Source organism: Homalodisca vitripennis, chromosome 1 (assembly GCF_021130785.1).
Source record: "Homalodisca vitripennis isolate AUS2020 chromosome 1, UT_GWSS_2.1, whole genome shotgun sequence".
In the NCBI taxonomy this organism is placed as follows: Eukaryota; Metazoa; Arthropoda; class Insecta; order Hemiptera; family Cicadellidae; genus Homalodisca; species Homalodisca vitripennis.
In genome coordinates, this window is record NC_060207.1 from 144,488,660 (window position 1) to 144,512,850 (window position 24,191).

Here is a 24,191-nt window from a genome sequence, read left to right on the forward strand (position 1 = left end):
TTTTATTGTGATTATACAAATTACGAGGCTGAGCAAGGTGTATTATACATGGAGCAAGTTCATTTCATTATCTTTCAATTGGTATGCATTAATTTGAATTTTTAATAATGTTTCACAATGAGATTTTGATTTGTTACAAAGGCTGTCAAAACAACAACATTGTAGCTACACAGTCACCAAAGGTGACATTCGAAAATCCACTACCATACTAGGGTTAAATACAAGCCAATGGTTAATTGGCACTTTTTACATAAATCTTGTAGACTTCAATTATTTAATTCTTTCAATATATTTTTTCAGACATGACTCAGTACCAAGATGTTGTAAAAATGAATGACTATTTGGCAAATGGTGGACGTCGACCTCAGTTTTGGGACGAGATTTTCACTAAGCGAGTAATGGAAGGAATAAAGAACAAAGAGCTGGAAATGAAAGTGGCAGCTGAAATATTGGGGGTGTCATATGGCACTTTGTATGGACGATACCGTGATGCATATGGTTGCCTTAAACATCCTTACAGGTAGGTACTTGTTAACGTCCAGTATTTCACTTAAAATATTAGACAATAAGATTGTCAAGGGAACATGCATGTTGGAAGAAAATACTGCCTTCAGTTGTAGTCACTCATTTAGGCTGTTAACAGCTCACTCTTACTTCTGTTTTCCTTTTCAGTTATTAATTATTTATTATCTCTATAAGTATTTCTCTCCAGAAACAGTATCAAACCATGAAAATAAATGTTTCATTTCACCTAGCATATTACATGACATATTACTATTCTACTTAGTTATAGGTGGAAGATGTTTTTTCAGTGTAATATAACCTACTTTCAGTTACTCAATGTTCTAAATTCTGAAATCTCTTTTTTTTAACCTCATTTTATAATGAAGTGTGTTCAAAAAGTAACAGGAATGTTTTAGTTTCACAAGTTTGAAGAGTCCAGATCGTTAAGAGATTTATTTATTATGTTGGCACTCGTGTTTCTGAATTATAATAAAATTACCAGTTGCATTCATTATTAAATTTTTCAGTGAAAGCTGTTGAGGTTAGACAAGTTATATGAACTCAGTGTTTGTGTGTTAAAAATTTGATCAAAGAATTTGTATCAAATGTTGTGTGAAAAATTAAATAGTGTAGAAAATGTCAACAAAGGCTTATGGTGAGTCTACTGTGAGTAAAACAAGAGTTTACAAGCGGTATAAAGGTTTCAGAGATGGCCGCGAAGATATTGATGATAATGAATGCTCCGGACACCCTAGTACATCAACAATCAATCAAAATATGACAAAATTGGAAGAAATTGTCATGAACAATCATCATATTACTATTAGAGAAGTCGCTAATGATGTTGACATATTAATTGGCTCATGACAAATATTTTTTTTAATGTTTTTAGTATGAAACATGTGGCAGCAAAATTTGTTCCAAAATAATAAAATTTTGAACAAAAACAGCGGCAAGTGGAAGTTGCTCATGAGCCACTTAATGAAGTCAATGACGATGCAAAATTACTAAAATGTGTTATAATAGATGACGAAACATGGGTTTACGGATATGACTTAGAAACTAAGGTTTATTGTCTTAGTGAAGCCATTCTGGATCGCCAAGACTGAAAATGGCTCGATAAGTGCAGTAGAACTGTTATGCTCACTGTGTTCTTCAATTTTAGTGGCATAGTGTTTAATGAGTTTTTATCACAAAGTCGAAACAGTCAATAAGGAGTACTGCCTGCAAGTTAAACGGCCTTTACGTGAAGCAATCCAAAAAAATGCCCTGGATTTGTAGCAAAACAATTCATGGCACCATGACAATGCACCTGCTCATACTTAATTGCTTGTCCGTGAAGGTTTGGCTAAAACAGTACTGTAATGATGCCCCAGCCTCCATATTCTTCAGATATAGTTACTTATGACTAATTTTTATTTTATACTTTAAAAAAATATTTTTTTATGCTGTTATTTTACAAAACGCATTGCTATATAGGTAAAGACTATTCCAAAGATCGATTTTGAGAAATGTTTGAGGATTGGAGGAAGCGCTGGCACTAGTGCAGAATATCTAATAAGCAGCCCTACACTGTCTTTTTTTGTATTGATTTGGTAATTCATTGGTGTAATACTACAGTGCATGTTTACTGATCAACGAACTATAGTATACTACTAACAAACTGTGCAAGCGAGAATCACACAAACTGTGAGCATTACGAGAATCGGTTGCAAGCCGTGTTGTTGACCCCCCCACCACTTTCCTGTTTTAATAATACACTGACAATATTGACATCCTCTAGAAAGACCCCACCAGTTTTTACCAGAAGAAAATAACAGATCTAATTAATAAAAGTAAAATATTATTTACAGGAGATGACATAAAATACATGTGCGTAATAAAACCAAGTGCCCCAATTTTATGTGGACTATCTAAGGTACAAAAAGAAAATACCTATGAAGCCTACACTACTGTACTAACTAATAAAGGTGCTAAAAGGCTAGAAAACTTTTGAAAGAACATATAGTAGTAAATAATAAAAGTAGTTATTGTTAATATAATTTAGACTAATATCCCTCATTCATTAAAATAAATTATTGTTTACTTTTATTTCTTACAAAATTACTCAAATAATATAATGTATTATTAATGATCCATTACGTTATTCAGAACTCAGTGATAGCCTCCGTATTTTATAAACATATTTTATAAACATTTTCTTGTGAATTTAGATTAGGCCTATGAAAAAAGTGAATGTAGGTTTACACAAAAAGTATTGTTTATCATATTTACATTTTGTGTATAGTCAATATTTTTTTGTGCATGTGTACAATTTTAGTTATTGTAAATAATAGTAATGATTATTTTGTATATTATGTAAAGAAAATTTAAAATACCTAAGTCTATCTAAGACGGTTTTGATTGTATGGTTGTTTTAGTATAATGTTATAACATCGCTGAAATAATGGGCTTGGCATTTTTCAGCAGTACCTTGAGTAGAATCTCTGGCATGTTTCAGATTAACTTTTTCATTATGCTCCAGCACTGAAAGGGAACATCAGATAGAACTTGTAATATTTTAAATAGAAAAGAAAATGCAAAAGAGAATAAAATTTACAAAACTAGTGTGTAAAAGTTAAAACTGTGGGGAATGTAACAGCATTTACATCAGGCAAACTGGTCGGGCATTTAAAACCAGATTCATAAAACACCATCCAAACTCACAAGCAAATAAACATATATCATCGTTCATCCAACATCTTTTTGGAAATAACCATGGCATCGATGATAGTTTGGAGGTTTTACAGGTATGGAACAATAGTCTTAAACTTGACACTGGAAGAATTTAAAATCTACAAACATTTTTGAAACCAAGACCCAATTTGTGCGATACTAATGCAATTCAGTTCCCTCTATAATTTTAATACGATCTTTGGTCACAAGAATATTTATTGACTACTCGACTACTAGATAAAAAATGAACCAGGAAGCAGAGGAAGAGGAGTGACATAAATTCAGCCCTCAGAGTCTGTACTGCCGACCAACTGGTTTGGATTCATGGTTCAGGGTGGCCATTCGACCGGAATACAAGAATAAGCCGGGAGTTTTTCTGAGGAAAATTACAAACAAAATTTTCTGTCTCCAAGAACTTATAAAATAAAGACAAATTTGACAGCTTGTTGATTCAAGAATTCAAGAAGATTCATCTTGAAACGTTGTATTATAGCGACGTGGATCGTAAAATTGTGAATGAAGATCGACATATGTTCGCGAGCTTAATCTGAAGGTTACTTCCACTAGTTTAGTGGAATTCATCTTGGAATTCACTCCTGTGCAGCAGCAAGCCCTCTTCCTCCCAAAAAAACACGTAACAATGCATTGGACAATTTAAAATCGGCTGACCGTTCTGGACTTTGGCACTAAACGAGTTGTACGTATTAAGAGGTAAAGCGGCAGAGCGGAAGTGACCACGATACAAACGGATTTTGTGTATTTATTAAGTATTATTCAGTCTTCGAAGTGGGGCTATAAACAGGCTTAATAGTTTGGTTCATTGAATAATATATGTTTGACGGTTTGACATACCCGGTTTTTTGAGTACACCAGAATTTCAGTTGGATTTTTACCCTGCCTAATAATATACCCTAAGTAATGCCAAGAAAGGTGCGTTTGCGTCCGACATGTTGCACAGCAAAATTACAGAATGAGATGAGGGCTGAGCGGCAGGAGAAACATTTATTGTCTAGAATGTGCGGCTGATATGTGGCATTGTGTGGTACTGCTCATGTCTTCCCCATACTTACAACACAAACATTAAACTTTAAGTCGCTACTCGATCCAGCGCTCACCGCTTACCACTTGTATCGCGGTCGAGACCTCGGTTGGCCTATGAATGATTGCTCGTCGCACATGTTGTAATCGGTTATCAGATTACATAGGTTAAAACAAAGAAAGTGATGTTATGTTTTGATATCACGGTCACATCCAAATCTTGACTGAACAGCATTTACACTGGCAAAAAATTACAAATTTTGTGTCCGACTGTAACAATTGTGTCTTAAACGGGTGCAAGAGCTGTCGCGAGTGCTGCTGCAACCAGTGTCGGACAGTTTGCAATAACTGGAGATCAGTCTTGACTATTAAAATTTCAATTATAAACATTGCTGAGACATCACTGCCATGTGTAAACAGACTTCGTATTGACTACCCGACCAACCAGCAATACAACTGTAGCAAGTTATGTAAGTACTTGCGATAGTTCTTGTGAGTAAAATTGCTTATTTTGTTCATATTACACGACAGTAGTTGTGCAAATTCTCTTGCAACTTTACTTATGAGTGTAATTGCAGCTTAATATTGTCGCCAGTCTGCAGACGTTAGACAACCAGCCGACCGAATCAACCATGCATGTCAGTTTCGTCGTTAGAGTGGGATTGGTTGGACCACGTCTGAAAATCCTGTCAGTTCTCCGATTAACTATTTACCTGAACAAATTCCCTGGACACATTACAATCGGTCGGATGATTCAAACTGTTCAAATCAAATAGTTCAACGTGTATAAGGAATCTTAGGCCTTATTGTTTCGTAGTCCATGAGTATAATGTAACGAAAACGTTGTGACGAACTACAGCCTTTTTGGCGTTTATTTACGGTTTAGTTGTGTTTTGTCATGATGGATAATTCTTCTTGCATTATATTAAAGGCTGACAAAAAATATTTAGGAGCCAGTAATTGATAACATAAATTGTGCTCGTATTCTGGGTGTAGGTGTAGAAGGTAACTGTTATGTACTGGTGTCTCTGTACTTATTCTACAAATCGCGAACTAACTGCACTTCGGTAACTTCCGTAGCAGATAACTTTCTGATGCATACTTCTTGTATTGACTGTCTGCGGGATATATATTGAGAGCCACGATACTTTCACGGGACTCTAACCAATGATGAGGGCTACTGCCAACGATGAGAATCTGGGAAAACGTGCATGTCACATGAATTTCAGACTCCAGGATACATGCGTGAATTTTTCTAGTGTCCCTGGAATCTAGTAGGGATGGATAATTTCTTATACTTGATACCGGAGCTTTTTTTACTTGATTCCAATCCAATACCAACAGAAGAGCTTAAATATGAGCACAAAATACTACTCAAATGGGGAAGCTGAATCTCGAATCCAAAAAAAAATTAAATTCCTGGATGACTACTAATTGGCAGTATGCAAATTACTGATTACTAAAACATTTTTGTACTTTCCGGATGAAAAAAGTTTAGATATATAACCAAAGTAACAAACTACTGTAGTTTAACAAATAATATTTTAGCCATAAGTAGTATTTATTATATTTATTTTGGCGCATTGTCGAAAGTCTGCTCTGTCTGTTGGTGGACAAAAACGATGGGCAGTACGCAAATAATTACCGATTGGTGAAATAAGTTTTTGTAGTTTGTTGTGTATAAAAACTATTTAGAAACATACAGTAACAAAATACTGGGATTTATTAATAATATATAAATTGATGTTCGTATTTCTATGTCTATATTTGTCAACGTCATTAAAATTCATCATGTCTCCTGGAACTAAGGAGCTTGAAATAAGGAGATAGCGATAATCGTCACCGAATTTCTCGCATATCGCTAACGACAAATTGCTGGAGCACCACAGCTTTGTGGCATTTCTTGCAAATACAGCTGGTGATGATGAACCATCACCGTTGAACTCGGTATAAGGGTTAAATACAGTATTAAAAATTGTTTATTTGGTTTGAAAATAGACTAGAGAATCGGAAATTTGAAGAGGTTTTGAATGGTTACCTTGTGATTGTGCATGTGCAGTAGGTTTGTCATCTATGTGTACTGTAAATTATTGATAGTGTATATGTTTTATTTATTGAAACTGTGTTTTTTTATATGTTATTTTAATCTGCTTTTAACTTCCATTGATTTTGCATTATAAATCTGATGATAGGGACTTTCGTCCTGAAATATGTAGTTATATTTCCACAAAAACAAATTTTAGAATTGTTGATCACCACATATTTGTCTTTGATCCTTCCTTATAGTACCATATATTTGTCTTCGTTCCTTCCTAATTATGTGACAATAAAATACCATTAATTGAAATAATAAAAACTCCATTAACTGTTTTAATGAAGAACCATATAGTTTTTCTGCTCTTATTTAGTTAAACTAAAATTTACAATATAAATATTCCAGGTAATTGCATAGTGCATTACTTTTATGAACTGACATTATTTCACTACATTTGAGATGTATAATTAGCAACAATGTTTTATGTTTACTGGATTTTGACCGTGAGAATACAAATTCTGTGAGGTTAATTTATCTAACAGTGACACTTCTTTCACAAAAATGTGAACTGTAAGAGAGAAAACTTGAATTTAAAATTTTACTTTTGAGGTAACTGAGGTATATAAGCAGGTGCTGAGTTCTCATTCTGGAAATTATTATTGTACGGGTATATGTGAGCGTAAGGATAATTTAAGTTAACTAGCCCTTTGCACTTAGATGGAAACCATTGATGGTTACTGCCATATTTTTACCAGCTTGAAGTGGTTTAGTTTTGAATTGTCTTCTCAGGTTAGGTGGCCAGGACTGTAGACCATCTTGGTTTCTGTTTCAGTTAAGACATATTTAGTAATTTTCTTTGTCTTAGATCAGATGTTCAGTACAGCTGGCCACAAATTATTTTTTCTTCTTGTCAAATTTTCAGAACCATTCAAAAAATTGTTTATAATTTATGTTGTTGCTTGGGAAATGTAATAAAGAAACTGGAATCTGAGAGGACATTGTAGTAAGTACAAATACAGAGCTGCCACATAAATAGCAGTGAATGGCTAGCAGTATGCTGGACATCTAACCTGAGAGGACATTTCTAAAAAAAACCTTCTGAGCACAAAAGATTAAATTAATATGTTACTGATTTTTCTGATTTACTAGTTCTTCTGGGAAACTAAAAGTAATATCAGTATCAATACTTGGATGTTCGATAAAAACTTATAATTTATCAACTTTGATTGATTATTTTGATTTTTTAATATTTCATCTATTCATTGTAATAATCAGGAAGTTTGTGTGACTCCGCCCCATGATAATCATCTAAGTCGAATAGTTTCATGTTGTAGAGTGCGAGACTTCTGGTTGGAGCAAGGCCCTGCAGAGGTGTTGTCCAAGCTGCAACGCAAAGAGCTCACGCTGTTCCGAGCCGCAGAGATGCTGAATGTGACTGTGACCACTCTGGCCAATTACCTGTCGACCCTACGACAAGGCGACGGTGCGTCATCAGACGGCGAGGAGGAGGAAGAGTCAGAGAGCGACCGACTGGCCTCAGCACGACAAGCTCTCAGCAACAATCCCGACATAACAATTGTTAAGCGGGAACGTGATGCTCCCAGCTTAAACGGCAACAAATGAGGTAGGTTCCTGTCGTAAACACAACTATTGTTAGCGTGCAATTGGTAGCGGTCATTCCATTGTCGATAAGAGTCTGCATTTAACGGTAAGAGTAACAATTACAATTAGATCTGCAGTTTAATTATGCTTTCGAACAAATGTTCTTCTATTATTAATTTCCAAAGGGCTATATCTGCAGACAGAAAAATTTCTTACTACTATTTATTATGATTTTACTTTACAATTGGTTGGTAGAGTGTCACTTAACTGACCTAATCATGTTGGGAGAATTTGTATCAAATAATGGAATATTAAATAATATTCATAATAATTGTACCAATATTATATTTATAATAATCGAGCAAAGCTAGATAATTTGTCTAATTTACAAATTATTACATAATTACAACAAATTTCCATCCAAAACTTAGTTGTATTGATTCTTAAGTTACTAAAAAATCAAATGTTATTACTAAGGCTTGAAATGCTCTTAGTATGAAGCTAGAAGTAAAGGTTATGTATAGAGTATCTGCAGAAGTAGTAGTTTAGAATACCTCACTGTCTTGATGGACAGTCCTGAACTTAGGGGAAACGTTTTGTAACGACTATGTAAAAAGTTACTAAATTATATAAACAGAACAGTCATGATTAAAGTAATGTACACAACCTTTACATTATACATCATTATGCACCTAGTTGATGGCAATCAACAAGGCTCTTGCGATGTAATTCATTTCAGCCTAATGCATTATGGCTATAATTATTGAAAAGCTGTGTTAACTAGTATACTAGTTTTAAATAAATAATTAATACATTGCATTTGGACAAGCAGTTCTTTAATTCAAATTAAGGTTTGTACAAGTTTCAAGATCGTTCTAAATTATTTTCGGAACCATGTTAGCTTAATATACTCAAGGCTCTAGTAAATTGTTTTTAATGTGCCACAAAACATTCTTCTGAAATAAAAAAATCCACACAACTGCAATTTTTGTAAAATATAATATCTTATATTCTCCTTTCCCAAGTTACTTTTTCCCAGTTAGTGAAAATTTTAAATTGCATTCAAAAAGAAAGATTTGTGCCCTGTAAATCAGCTTAAAATGTGCCTTGTAAAGCTGTATACATATACTATTTTGTAAACACATTTGGTACTTTGTTCTAGAGGCCAGAATTGGTATATGTTTTACTCTTGAATTTTTTAATGCAGTAACTTATATACTTATTAACTTAGGTATTATAACAATTAAATACTCAAAATGTGTGTTTTGTAAGATTGTAGTTTGTATTAAAATTAATTTTATTGTATACAATATAAAATAAACATGTGTTCAATGTTTATGAAGTTGATTTTAAACTGAGCAATTCAGAAAATTAAATTTATAAACAGTTTAGCAATACTGATTATTTATATATGTAATCATTAATGAATGATTGTCTTTTATCTGTTAGGCCGTCAAATTAATGGCTGAAGGATGTTTTTCGTTTTACAAAAGAAATTTTCGACTACTCTTTTAACTGCCATGTAAGTCAGATCTAGCAGCACCACAATATATCCCGGTGCACCAGACTGCCATCTGTAACATGTGCTGCAAATGAAATGACTTCTATACATTTAGCTCAGTTTTGGGAATGGTTTGACAGAAATGCCAGCCTAGGTTGGTGAAATGAAACGATAGTGTGAGCTAGATTGTAGAAGACACTGTATCACCTATTGCTAACCTCTGGAGACCTAATACTTGTTATACAGGATTAAAGGAGTGTTAGTTAACCCTTTTAACCCCGACGTCCGTACTATACGGACGTCGTAAAAATGGCGTCAACTCCCGACGTCCGTATAGTACGGACGTGCACTTTTTATTACTTTACTGGCCACCTATTTCACCAAATGCTTTGAAATTTCACAGACTTGTGCACAAAGATATTTTGCATCGAAATATATTAGTTTGTAATGGTTTGACTTCGTATTTTGTCAGTCTGTGACTGAGCAATTGCAATTCGTCTCGACTGACTGCTCACGCTTGTTGCAGACAGCTGTATATCACGTGGTTGTGAATATTCCGTTTTCTTCACAGTTTTAGGTTAAAGCAGTGTAAAGTACGGCAGTTAATGTTTAGTTTATTATTTTTTTTATTTCAAAATGAGTAAAAGACATCGTTCAAAGTCTCCCGTAAGTGAAAATACACTAATTAGTAACCTAGTTGCAAATGGTGTGGATATGATTAGTGACGACGATTTTAGTGATCATTTTGTAGTAATGTAAATATTGTTTTAAAACTTTTTTTTTAATTTATATTATGAACAGTTTTAGTTATTTTTCAGAAATAACTTTGGTTTTATGTTTATTTTAAGTACTGTGAATTTCAAAGGTCTTGTTACATTGCCTTGCCCAAAAATGGCAAAAAGAAAAATTTACACGGCTAAACAAAAATTGATGTTACTCCACTTGTAAATAAGGTAGGCCTATGATTTTTGTTTCCTTTTATTAAGGATTAAATATATCATAAAGTAAATGGGTATTTTTATGTCAAATATTTTTTTATCTATATGGTTTCCATGATCAAACTTGAAATTTTTCATTTTTATTTATTTTTTATATATGTATATGTATGTAAAAATAATTACTTTCAAAATAATAATTTTATTTGTATATTTCTGTAAGCTACATGTATAAAGAAGTAAAACAAAAAAATAATTACCTAAATATCTTAAAAAATAACTGAGTTATGAATTTTTTTACAAAACCCTTACATTTTGTCTGAAAATGGCTTGGGATTCCTGGCACCTCACTTGATTTAATGGCCGGGGTTAAAAGGGTTAAATTTGGCTGCCAGTTGTATGTAAAGTACCAAGCTGCAAAGAAAAAGGTTGTGTGGAACAAAATTTTAGTAGCACAGTATATGAAATGGATTTTCAATGCAGTGTATTCAACCAAAAGTTATCTTATAAAGAGCTTACCTCCATACCTTCATAATATAAATGAGTAGTTCTTCAAACTTACCAGTTTCAGGAATGAAGAAACAGGTGATCATGTCAGTTAAATTTAATTCTTTTTCCACCAGATCTGACCTTTATATGGCATTTGAAGTGTTAATACGGTGTTTTGGCATTCTTACTAGTTTTGTATTCCTTACTTTCAATTAAGCTCCCATTTAGGCCAAATATGTTGTGATAGTTAAATGAAAACAACTTTACTAAATTTAACTGAAGGGTATAATATTTTCCTCTCATTTCTGTTGATCCTGTGATAATCCTGATGTTAAAAACTATATTATTCTGGTTTCCGAAAACAGCAACTGATAACTTCATTAATTTACATTGCCCATTTTTATGTCAAGCAAAAAAGTATAAGTTGTAAGTTTTATTGCCTACCATGTTGTTTAAATATAAGGTCAGTTAAGTGAGACTCCTAATCATATCAACTAAATTGTAGAGTGATTGTGTGCTTTTTTTATTGAATCTTGCTAGCTGCTACTGCTACTACATTCTTTAAAAATGTTTATTAGGGATGGGCCGATTCCAAAAACAGTACATTTTACGACATTTCTCTCTTGATTTCTTATTCTTTATTCAATTTTGGTTACTTTTAAAGTGTTATGTAGGAATACAGTAATTTCAATTACATATTGTAATTCTAATTCAAATTTTTTATGAATATTTTAGATTATGGGCTTATTTTAAGTGTCTGATTCTTTAACAGAGGTGTATACTTTATTGTTAATCTTATACCACTTATAATTTTGTACATATGAATATTCAAAATTATTAATGTGTCAATTTATAAATTGGTTTTTATTTTTCTGATTCTTGGAAAATTAACTGAACCCAGGAAACTATACAATATTTCGGTTCCGACTGGTTATTCTTTGTGTTGAGTTAAATTTTACATATGAGTTAATTCGTTTAGATTGAATTATTGCTTTTTAAAGTCAAGGTATTTTCATATATACCAAGTAAATATATACTAAGCAAGTATATACCATTGAACTGAAAACTGATTTATATTTATCAGACCAAGACAGGTTTCTAGAAATTGGTTTTAGGATTGAGTAAAAAAAGCAAAAGAATCAATAATCGGTTCTTGATTAAAAATCAAGTAATTATTCCTTCACAGAGTATCAACATTTGTCCATCCCTAGTATTATATGTCATAAATTGAAGTTGTAGTAGTTGTGCCAAATTAAAGAATGCAATCGTATATAATATTATTTGATACAATAAAAAAAAATTGGATGGAATGATTGTTTTTCCATATTGGCGCATTGACTAGTTCCTCTCTATTATTAAATTAAAATAATTGCCTTTTGAGCATAAAATTATAAAGGTAACAATTTGATTGTAAAAGTGTAAGCAAGCTTTTAGTTGCTTGGCGTGTAAAGATCACAGTAATTAGTGTTAGACTATTTTATTTTGGAAGACTGAACAAACGTTGGAGTACAGTACAGTACGGTGTCCATGAATGTAACGTAATGTAATGGTGATGAACGTAACCCCAACCAAAGTGGAGTGTCTTTTGTTTGTTGTTGTTAAAGTGTTAGTCAATGATGCATTGGAACTTGTTGCATTTATCCCATGGATTATCTAGATAGTAAATTATTTTAATTCTATATAGTTATTTTGTTGAAAATTATTTTAGTCTAAATGTTATTCCTTTAGTGCGTCATGTCATTTTTTATATATAGGTTTAAAAAAATAAACTTGTGGCTGAACACCATGACCTTGTTCACCCTTTTATATAAGAGAATTATTTATTATATTTATTTATTGTTTAGTCAAGAACCAATTTATAGTAATGCATCATGTAAATATTTATTATTTTGTCATAATGATCTGCTTCAAGTAAGGCACTGAATGAACATTTATGTAAAACGCATAAAAATAATTTATTTTTAGTTGACTATGAACAAGTTTTATAATTAAATGCATATGTCTTTATCATATTATATCCCAGCAGTCATTGAAATATTTAGTAATCAAATCAATGAATTCATTGCTCTGAATGAAAAGTTTTCAAGTTTTTGTTGATTATTGGACATTTTAACTGAAAGTTATAGTTCTATATTTAGATGATTTGTTATTTTATATATTATTCTTGATATCTAACTAACTTAGTTAAAAAAAGTTGTTATATTGTTTTATACAGTGATTTTGTTCTGTTGGATTAAAATTTCTGGAGAAATTATCAAAACCTGTGTCTATAATCTGTCAAACCTCGTTTTCAAAATTGTGAAAATTCCTAAATTTAAATTTGTATTGTATTAGTTTTGTTTCTACATCACATTGATTATATTATTGATTGCTGTATATGTATTGCCTTTGTAAGCATGTGTTCTATATAGTAGACTGTGTGATATAAATATTCACAGATTGTTACACATCAGAAACACAACGTAAGGTGGTTATAAAGTGACTACTCATTAATATATTTGTGACTGTGAGTGTTTATGTAAAACAAATTATTTAGGCTGTATGACTGGTTAAAATGTGTCCAATTATTTCCCACAAATAACAATAGTGCCTTGAAAGTCAATACAATACAAGTCCATCAGTCTGCTTATTTGGGATTTATAGATTAAAGCAAATGGAGAATTTAATGAGCACTATATTCAGTTGCTGAATATTGTATCCTGGCATATAAAGAATTTTAAATAGAAGTTTAAAATTGAACTTGAAGTATGTTATCAATCACTCATAAAAATATTTCTTGAAATTAAACTACAACTCTTATGTTTTATAAATTCATTATTAGAAAATCCATTCCTTTTGGAAATTAACACTCGCTTTTAGTGTATGCACTTTCTTTGTTTAGGTATTGAAGCAAAGTGACTTACACAATATGGAATGATTTTTTGAATCAAAATAAATTTTCATTTTGCAATACTCTAAGTAGAGATATAACAATTTCAAAAACTTAAACCTAAGTCATTGGCTATCGGAATAGATCTGATGGGACTATAGGACTGGCTGGCTTTAAGTAGTCATGAAATTACATTAAAGGAAATTATTCATTTTGACATTCATACATTCTTCAGACTTCACTCACAACACTTGTATAGAAAATTGAGTGTGCTTTCTTTCAAACTGATTTTGTATAATTGCTCTAGTGTCATGCTATCAATCCTGTACCATAGTTGATGCAGTTGATTGTATGATTTAAGCATGACTATCAAATGGCAGCTATTATGACTTTTGAGTTTTTCCCACAATTTTAATTTGAAATATTGGTTTATAATTTTTAATTTGGTGTCTAAATTTTTTGGCAAACGAAAACCTGCAAACTTTGCCTCCAGCACTCTGTTATTGAGGAAAGTGTCTTTATTTAGTTGACTTTTTATAAGTTATCATACAAATTTTAATGTTAAAATATTTTGTCTAATGGAAGTATTAATAACCACCTTAAGAATTTCTTAATAATCAGTGACATATTTGAAGAAGTTTATATTCGCAATCTGTGCATATCATTAGAATAATGTGCATGTTTTTATTTATAATTTCCTTCATATTGACTTATTTGTTTATTTCTGGAACTTCAGAAAAATGTTGTGTATAGAGTATTGTATATGATAATGTACACTGCATTTAAAATGCATAACATATTCTCCTGCTTTGTGGAAACTTAAAAAGTATTTTGCAACTCAGAAAGTTTATTTTATAATCAAGAGGAAAACCAAGTGTGGAATTTTTCATCCTAAGTGAACTGAAAGCATTGTATAACATTAATTATTATACTTGTTATGTAGAGATTGTTTGTATGTTCACTAATAAAATTATTACTGGTAGATTTAATAATCCATATGCAATCTTGACTCAATCATAAAGTGATTTAGTGTTTAAAGTTGTCTACAGTTTTTAATTAGTTATTAATAATGATGTATATTAACTAGCAATTATAAAGAGTGATTATATCAATTATTGAAATTTTAAAAGTATGGAGACATATACATACAGATTACATTATTGGTTGAGAATGAAATGAAATGAAGTAAGTAATTATTTAGGAAGCAAAAGCAGAATAGCTCTTGATTTACAATTTCTCAATTTGTTGACTAGACCTGACAACAAAGAGTTAACATTTGCAGGTCATAAGGATTGTATGGCAGAAAGATTAAAGTATACACATTTAAGAAAATGCATAGTTCCTCCTCATTTAGTGTGATTTTTTTGTTACTATCACGATTATAGATGAGGGCTGTCTAGAAGTAACACAATTTTTGAATGAAAATATTAAAATTTTTTACATTCATTCTCAAGTTATTTTTGTAAATAATTGCTCTTTTAATTAAGGTACTTATATTGTATCACAAGATATTATTAATATTTGTGTAGAAACATGCCACCCGGAGGTTTACATTGGTGTCAGTAGTCTCATTCCATCGACCTGCACTATACAAGTCTCACCCTCATAATCCTTGAGGACATCTCATTAACATCTGTGTAGAAACATGCCACCCAGAGGTTTACATTGGTGTCAGTAGTCTCATTCCATCGACCTGCACTATACAAGTCTCACCCTCATAATCCTCGAGGACATCTCATTAACATCTGTGTAGAAACATGCCACCCAGAGGTTTACACTGGTGTCAGTAGTCTTATTCCATCGAGTTGCTCTGTCTAAATATCACCTTCATAATCCTCGAGAACATCTCATTTATTTAGAAACATGTTGCCCTTAGGTTTACCCTGGTTTCATTAGTCTCATTCCATCAATCTGCTCTTGCCAAGACTCATCCCCATAATCTCTGAGGACATCTCATTAACATCTGTGTAGAAACATGCTGCCCGGAGGTTTACATAGTGTCAGTAGTCTCATTCCATTGAATTGCTCTATCCAAGATCTCACCCTCATAATCCTCTAGAGCATCTCATTAACATCTATTTAGAAACATGTCCATTGGTTTACCCTGGTGTCATTAGTCTCATTTCATCAATCTGCTCTATCCAATACTCATCCCCATAATCCTCAAGGACATCTCATTAAGATTTGCAAATAGCACTTGTTAACACAAATCACTAATGGTACTACTAGCCCTGGCCTTTAGATAATGCTGTGAACAGTTGTTCTAGAGAGCTATCAATGATTTTCTTTTCTGTGTACCAATAATAATATTGGTAGATGTTTGTGGTACTAATGAACTTTATGAGGGAAAACAAAAGATACTTCAATTGGCTTCATGGTTTGTTAGAATAATGATCACAAAAAATTAATACAAAAATTTATTTAAATTTGTCAATTTCGTATCGGATCACTCTGTGTTATATACATATTAATATTGAAAAACCTTATAGAGAAAATAATTAATAATTTTATTCAAACACAACATTTTATTCAAAAGTTCACTACAATTTTTCTGGTAGTTTGTTAATATTAAATGTACAATTCAACTTTTTTCTGAAGTTGCCAAACCATTTTTGCATATTGAAGATTTGTTCTATAAATTTTGTGATTAGTAAATAGATTAATAAATTATTTACTTTGTAAAACAGAATAGTTTAGGCAATTGTATGTTCTTGTTGTTAGCTTTATCCTCCACTTGTGTATGCTGCTAGGGTAAGATGCCATTAGCTTCTCCCACCTTAATTTCGATGTGGAAGTAAACAGTATTTCATTGTTTTACCATGTTTGTGCAATTTGTTTTTTTTATAGAGTGTAATTTGTATTTACTAGTATAACTATTATTATATTTAATTTAAAGCACTTTCTCCTTTTCAGAACAACTTTGACAATCAATCCTGTATACTTTCTCTTTTACACAGGATTTCAGTGTATATAAGCTTTCATTGAATATCTTAATATTATCCATTATAATATATTATTTATATAATTGAGAAATAATATGTAAACGGTTTTGGTTTCAGTACAGCTACGGTTCACCAGCTCATTTTTTTGCCATATACAATTTTAAGTGGTTGTAGGTAAATGATTTATTTGTGTACATAATAGTGATTTAAATCTGATACTAATTTATTTGAACACATTTTTCTTGTTAGACTTATATACCTTTAATCTTCTTGTGTGGCTAAGAAGTTTAATAGTGTCTGCTTTGTCTTAATGAAATTAATTGACAATAACATCATCGTCACAGTATGTTGTCATTGTGATTTGGATCACATAATGATGCAGGACTTGTTCTAGATTGATTGTATTTTACAGCTTGAAATTAAAGCCAATGATGAGTTGATAGAACATAAAGTTTAGATAGTGTATGGACCACAAATCGGAGCAAGTTTTTTCATTTGAATAAGTGCATTTCATGAATCTATAGTTATTTTTATATAAGTAGTGTGTTCATGCAAATGTTTGTATTATACACCTATTCTCAGTCTATATATTGAACAACTTATTTGTAAAATTTACTAGCCAGTTTAATATTGATAATAGTATCTTTGTTTATTTTATTTTCAGTTTTGTAAAATAGGTGTTGTGGTTCTGTGTTAGAGTAGGAAGTAACAATGTTTTGTATTTGTGGATTATTGCACGAACAGTCATTGAGAAATTGACAATCGTTCCAATATTTGTACACACAGCTTATACCATTGTTGAGTTTTTATTTGGAACCACTCCTGTGAACTGGTTGTAAATAAAATTGTTCCACTTAGGACATAGGATGACTTCTAACAGCCTAAATATTGGTTTTAAGGTAATGAAATAAGTTTTTAAGTTCCTGTTTGTATAGGAAAGAGTGTACAGTGTACGTAACGATTGGGACAGTTAGAAGCTGCTCGTGCTCAGAAGTTGTTTAGTTTTTGCTGAAGTTACTCTGGAAATTTAGAACTGCATCGAAACCTGTTTTTCATTACTGCAGTCAAGTAGTGGGAAACCAATGAGTTCCTTTAAATATTTTTGCCTTATTCATGTTTGCCTTTCAGGTTTTAAATTCATGTGGTAAAATTTGAGTGTTGAATCAATACTGTAGGATATTTTATTGTTAAATTGTGCAGCTCCTAAAACCTCTAGTCAGGTATGTAAAGTAAGTTTGAGTTCAGTATATAAGTCTGCTATTTAACAAAGAAAAATCTTTGTAAACATTTTTTTTTTTCAGTGATTTAAGTTGAACTTTGGTTTTTAATAGTTGTAACAAAACTATTGAACGACACCAAATAACTTCTTGTTATGTTAAGACTAGTGTTCAGTAAAACATTTTAAATATATTTTATTTTTTAATATATTACATTTTAAGAAATATACAAATAGAAATTATTTGAGAAAGATTAACTTATGATTATTTATTGGAAAGAAATCTTTTGTGAATGAGAGCAGGGAAATTGTAGCAGTGTTATTTTTTTAATAGGGTTATAGAAAAAACCTGCATTTCTGATAAAATATTGGTGCTTTAATAGTAATTAAAAGGTCTTGATAATTATGTCTGAACTAAAAGATTTTAAAATATTTTAGTGGTAACATGAGATCATAACTTTGTGTAAAAATATATTTGTGAAATTTGTAATGTACAGGATACTAGCAAGAGCAGTTCATACCTGGCTAAATATGTCAATGTTTTGTCATAGTCACCTTGTAAAATATATCCTCACATCAAGTGCAAGTGCATACGTACGATATTCATGTGGTTTCCATGTCTAGGAATCATTGGTTGTAAATACAGTAAGTAGCGGACAGTAACGCAAATGAAAACTCAAGCTTGCCGAGAACTCCTATCATTTCATTCACTTCACTTCTAAAGACTAAGATTATACCAAATAAATTCTTTTGACTACCTATGTACTAATATTATAACATTATAGTATTTCTAGATTTAGCTTACATATCATACTGTATGAGGAGTATATGGCTTATGTACTAGACCAATTATGTATTCTATTTAGAATAGAAAGGGGATATTTTTTAAAGTGCTGAATAAAATGTTACACTGGTATGTTTGGTTTCATTTAATTTTTGACATCATCCTTAAGTACAATACAGTACAGTAAAACCTCCTTAATCCGGCATTCTATAGTCTGGAATTGTCTATAGTCCGGCATCAACGGCAATAGACAAAAATGATAGAATTGCCTTCACGATGAACATTGTAAAGTGAGCAACTCGACAGCTACCACCGGCACTCAAGAGTCCGCTACCCACAAAGGGTCACGCTCTGAGCAGTAAACGATTGCACTGTACAGTACTTTATTTGACTGCTTGATTACTTATTGTGTTGATATACTAGTCTTTTTCTGTAAATATACTGTACAATGCTTTCAAAATTGGAAAAAAATGATGGCAAGAAGCCTACACAGAAACGGAAGCATGTAACCCTAAAGATTAAACAAAAATTATAAATAATTGCAATATTAGATCGAGGTGAAAATCGTAATGCTATTATGGAAGAATATAATATTGGTTCATCAACCATCTATGATATAAAGAGCCAAACTTGAAGCATTTGTTTCAAAAACGGAAACAACTAAAACAACTGAAATGAGACAAACAACAAAGAAACCAAAAAGCGAAAATCTCTGTAGCGCTCTTTACACATGGTTTTCAGCCAAGAGGTCAGAAGGCAAACCTGTTACCGAACTTATGCTAATTGAAAAAGCAAAACTCTTTGAGCAAGAATTGAATCTTGAGGAGGATAAATGAACGTTTTCAAGTAGTTGTCTACATAAATTTAAGGTTAGGCATGGGATCTGCAAGTTATATTTTTCAGGAGAAGCTAAGTCTGCAGCAAATGTGTTAAAAACAGGTTGACAGTCTTGTGCTGTGGGAATGCGTCTGGTGATCATAAACAACTGTTCGTAATAGGCAAATAAAAAAATCCCAGAGCATGTAAGGGCTGTACTCATCTACCAGTGCATATGAAGCTAAAAGTAATGCTTGGGTGAGTGCAGAACTGTTCAAAGACTGGTTCTTTCCTTTTTTTTACCATTTTGTCAGTTTAGGAAAAGACACAAAAGCCGTTCTTTTGTTAGACAAACGTAGGGCACATCCCTCTACCAATAAACTTGCTTCTAGTAATATTTCTGTCATGTACCTTCTACAAATGTCACATCTTTAATTCAGCCCATGGACCAAGTCGTCATTCAAAACTTTAAATGCAAGTACAGAGGCTTATTCAAACAAGAATTGGCTGTTTTCTAGTCCAGTGTTAATAACTGTTAAGTTTAACATAAAAGATCCAATTATTACTGCAGCTTTGTCATGGAATGGTTCAGAATGAAACAGTTAAAAGATCATGGAGGAAACTCTGGCCAGGTGTTATGAACAATGATGATGTTCCTAATAAGAATGGTCTTCTTGAAGATGTAGGTCTACAAATTAATCTGGTAGAGATTAGAGAAAAAAAGTGAAATGAGTGAGCTGAGAAATATTCCAAACACCAAAATCGTTGAGTGGTTAGATATTGATAGAGAAAAACCTAGTGAAATAAGTGATCTGAGAAATATTCCAAGCACCGAAATCGTTGAGTGGTTAGAGATTGATAAAGACCTCTCACCATTTGAAGAAATCAGTGATGAATCCATAGTTCAAAATGTTCTGAATGAAAAACCAGTTCAGGACGAATCAGAAAGTAACAATGAAGAAGTCTTAGAAACAAAAGTTGTGTCTTGGATGGAAGCAAGTGTAGCAATCAACACGTTTGTAAAATTTGCTGAGTCAAACAATACAGTATGGCCGAAGTTATGAACATGCATATAATAAAAATTGACTTTAAAAATAAAAAAAAAAACAGCTGTAAGAAGCAAGTAGATATTAGATCTTTTTTCCAGCCATCTACCAGTGCTGTTGCTAAAAACTATAAATAGTACAGTACCGTACTGTATTCAAATTTATTTCATCATGTACTATACTTAAAAAATGCATTTTTTCCTGTACTTTGATTTTTATTGTTTAAATAATAAATACATACAGTAAAGATTTTTGTGCAAATTGTGTTATCTTTTATTTGACTCCTTTATTTTTATAAATAACCTCCATAGTCTAAAATTTTCTTTAATCCGGCAAGCGTTGAGTCCAAACGGAACCTCTGCCGGATTAAAGAGGTTCTACTGTATATACTTTGAGCATTTCAAGCCACTGCCTACATAAATGCAGATATTAAATTGGTATTTTAATATTTATTTTCTATAAAAGATAACGTGAGTCAAGAAATCTTAACCCGTTGCAGTTGCATTTTTACAATTTAGATGAAATTTTACAACTAAAAAATCCATAGAAAGGACATTATAATATACATTTGAAAGAAACTTTCAGTAGGTTAACTGAGTTAACTATATAATCATCGGTTAGAATGAGACACTTGATGTAACAGTGCACCAGTTTTTTAATTCCATAAATTAGAAAGTTGCACCTATGATTATAACAACTCATTCATGCCAGCATGTTATTCTGCATTGTAGTAATCTGTTTTGAACCTGTTCTTCTTTGTAGGAAAGATATGGTAGTCATACGGCTAGGGTCAGATTTCATAATAGGCCTTATATTCCTATTGGTTTACAATCTTGCTTGTAAACCAAAAAATTTCATACTAGACAGTATATTCCTATTGTTTTACAATCTTGCTAGTAAAACAAAAAAATAATTAATGCAATTCATTTTCTAACCTTTTAATTCATAAGTAAAGATTTTTATTATTTTACTGTCTGAGATAAATTATACACTGTAAACAGTTGTCAACAGGTATTGTTTTGCTGACAACACTTTGTCAAATAGATCTTATTTGGTTGATGTTCACATTCAGTAGCGTTGTGTTATATAGATCATATATGGTTGACATTCAGTGGTGTTCATTTTTTTGAGTCATGCTTATTTCTAGATTCAGTTTTATGTTAATAGTTTTTTTTTCTTCCCCATTACTAATAATGAGTAATAAAAGATCATTTTCTAACCTTTTGATTCATAAGTAAAGATTTTTATTATTTTACTGTCTGAGGTAAATTATACACTGTAAACAGTTGTCAACAGGTATTGTTTTGCTGACAACACTGTTTGTCAAATAGATCTTATTTGGTTGATGTTCACATTCAGTAGTGTTGTGTTATATAGATCATATATGGTTGACATTCAGTGGTGTTCATTTTTTTGAGTCATGCTTATTTCTAGATTCAGTTAATTCAGTTATTGCAAACTTGTGAGTGAAAAGAAAGAAAAAGTAACTAACTTGTTTAAAAGGTGGACAGTTTTTTGAACTTCTTAATAAACTGAATAAGGCTGCTCGAATGATGGCAATAACACGTGTCGGATAGGGGTCCAGACAGTAAAAATAGCGATCAAGAAACAAGTGTGCCTGAACCGGATGATTTAGGACTGAGGAATGATAATGAACTTAATGCCAATACCATTGTACAAGTAAGTGAAAGTTTTTATATTATAGTTTTACAACAAACTGAACAAATCTTTACTGTAAATGATGTCTTGATTGAGTATAAGATAAATAAATGATGCTACAATTTGATATATTACTAAAACGAGGGATAAAGCAGAACAAAGATTTTCAACTTCAAAAAGGGAATTTGGCAATAAAATTAGATATTTAAACAAAACTATTAAATGGAGAAACCATATCAAGAGATTGTACTAGCCGAATTCTATACTTTCCTTGCTGACAATATACATAAATTTGGTAATCCAGGTTCAGGAAGAATGTCTTGTTTTTCAGCATTCATTTGTAATGAAGTCATTGAATGATCTTCTAAAGTAAAAGATGTTATCATAAACGAGATGAAACAGGCAAACTATTGCTCCATAATAGTGGACACAACTCCTAACATAAGTTACATTGATCAATTATTGTCATTTGTTTTGAGGTTTGTGCAAGAAAATGGCATTCTTGTTGAACGATTTCTGTTCTTACCAAATACGGGATACACATCCAAGGAATTAGTCAGAGCTGTGTTAATTTACGTCTAATTAACGTCTGTGTTAATTTAAAACTTCATTGATTTAGCCAACTGTAGAGGGCAGTCGCATGGTAAGCAAGCAAAATTTCAGGTGTGTACAGCGGCTTGTAAGCTAAAATATAGGATGAAAAGTCTAAAGCATCGTTTGTCCCATGCTCGGCTCATTTATTGAATATTGTGTTAGTCAAACTTTACAAAAAGTTCCCTGGAAAGAGTAGTTAGATTGTATGACTAGTAATTTTTGTTGACTCTCTTAAAGGCTCAATTACTACTATAAAGTACTTGGGCATTATAATTGATGACCATCTTGCTTGGACTAACCACATAAATTCCCTTTGTAACAAGCTTAGCACAGTATTGTATGTAATCCGCAGAATAAAAAATATTAGTGACAGCAACGGCAAAGATTGCTTACTCTTTATGAATGTAACCTCTGGTACGGGATTGCGGGAAGGGAGGGGGGTCATTGCAGCGGCTCCTCATCCACCACATAAAGCAATCAGGGTTTTAAGGAGCCTCCAGCCTAGAGAATCTTGCTGTCAAGCCTTTACAGAGGTGAAGTACTGACTGCTGTTAATCTTTACATCCTGGAAGCAGTCTCCTTTCTCCATCTCAAGAAAGCTGAAGCAGGAAGAACCAGTGCTCAAAATCACAGCTACAACACCAGACATGCCTCCAACTCCCTGTAAACAGACTGATAGCCACAGAAAGGAAACCGACCTACACAGGATCTAAGTTAAGGCATACCCTTCAAGTGGACTTGAAGAGTACTAACAGGTTGCAGTTTGGACAATATCTGAAGTGCTGGCTACAAGAACATTCTTTCTACCAACCCTAATGAATTTCATCAATGGACTAACAATGCATATATACTGACTGTTAACAATGTATTTCTATGACCCTTGTTTTTATCTCTATAATAATTGGCTAATAAGTCAAACAATAATACATCTTTGTACATTGCCATGTAAAACGTTATGTTGATTAACGTAAATACAGTCAATGAATATTAAGTAATACTAGTTTTGAGTTTAAAATAATGTAATAATAGTTTCTTAGAATAAATATACAGGGTGTTTCGTAACTCCCTGGGAAAAGGTATATCACATTATTGCTCAGGTCAAGACAAACACATTTTACCACATAAACATGGGTCTCGGTGCTTAATTTTCCATCCACACTGAGGTTCTCAGTTAACAACCAACAATACAGAAGTGAATAAACAGCAGCTCCAGAATAAAAGATGTTATTCTCATAATTCTTGAGTAAAATTGCTGGTTTTAAGATGTACACGGTTAAAAAGTTTGAATGACCGCCATTTTAAAAATATTAAAGCTTATAGTATTTTTTGTAGCAACTGGCTGGCCTTGTTAACAGTTGAGCTAAATTTGATTTAATTTATTTGTTTATAAGACATGAACTTTTTATAAGAAAAACAGACAGACAGGTGGGAAACTAAGCACTGGAG

At 32.0% G+C, this 24,191-nt stretch overlaps 1 protein-coding gene across 6 annotated transcripts in view; it reads left to right on the forward strand.

Annotated features, from left to right (window-relative positions):
* LOC124372925 (protein bric-a-brac 1) overlaps window positions 1-24,191 on the forward strand; it is a 57,300-nt gene that overhangs the window by 25,815 nt on the left and 7,294 nt on the right. For 4 of the 6 annotated variants that reach the window (XM_046831348.1, XM_046831339.1, XM_046831358.1 and 1 more), the window contains exons 7-8: window positions 301-520; window positions 7,627-8,335. In XM_046831348.1, the coding sequence (XP_046687304.1) occupies window positions 301-520; window positions 7,627-7,915 (509 nt within the window). In that variant the 3' untranslated portion in view covers window positions 7,916-8,335. Of the gene's footprint in view, window positions 1-300; window positions 521-7,613; window positions 8,336-24,191 lie in introns of those variants that run through there. The other 2 variants (XM_046831353.1, XM_046831344.1) reach the window with 2 other exon arrangements.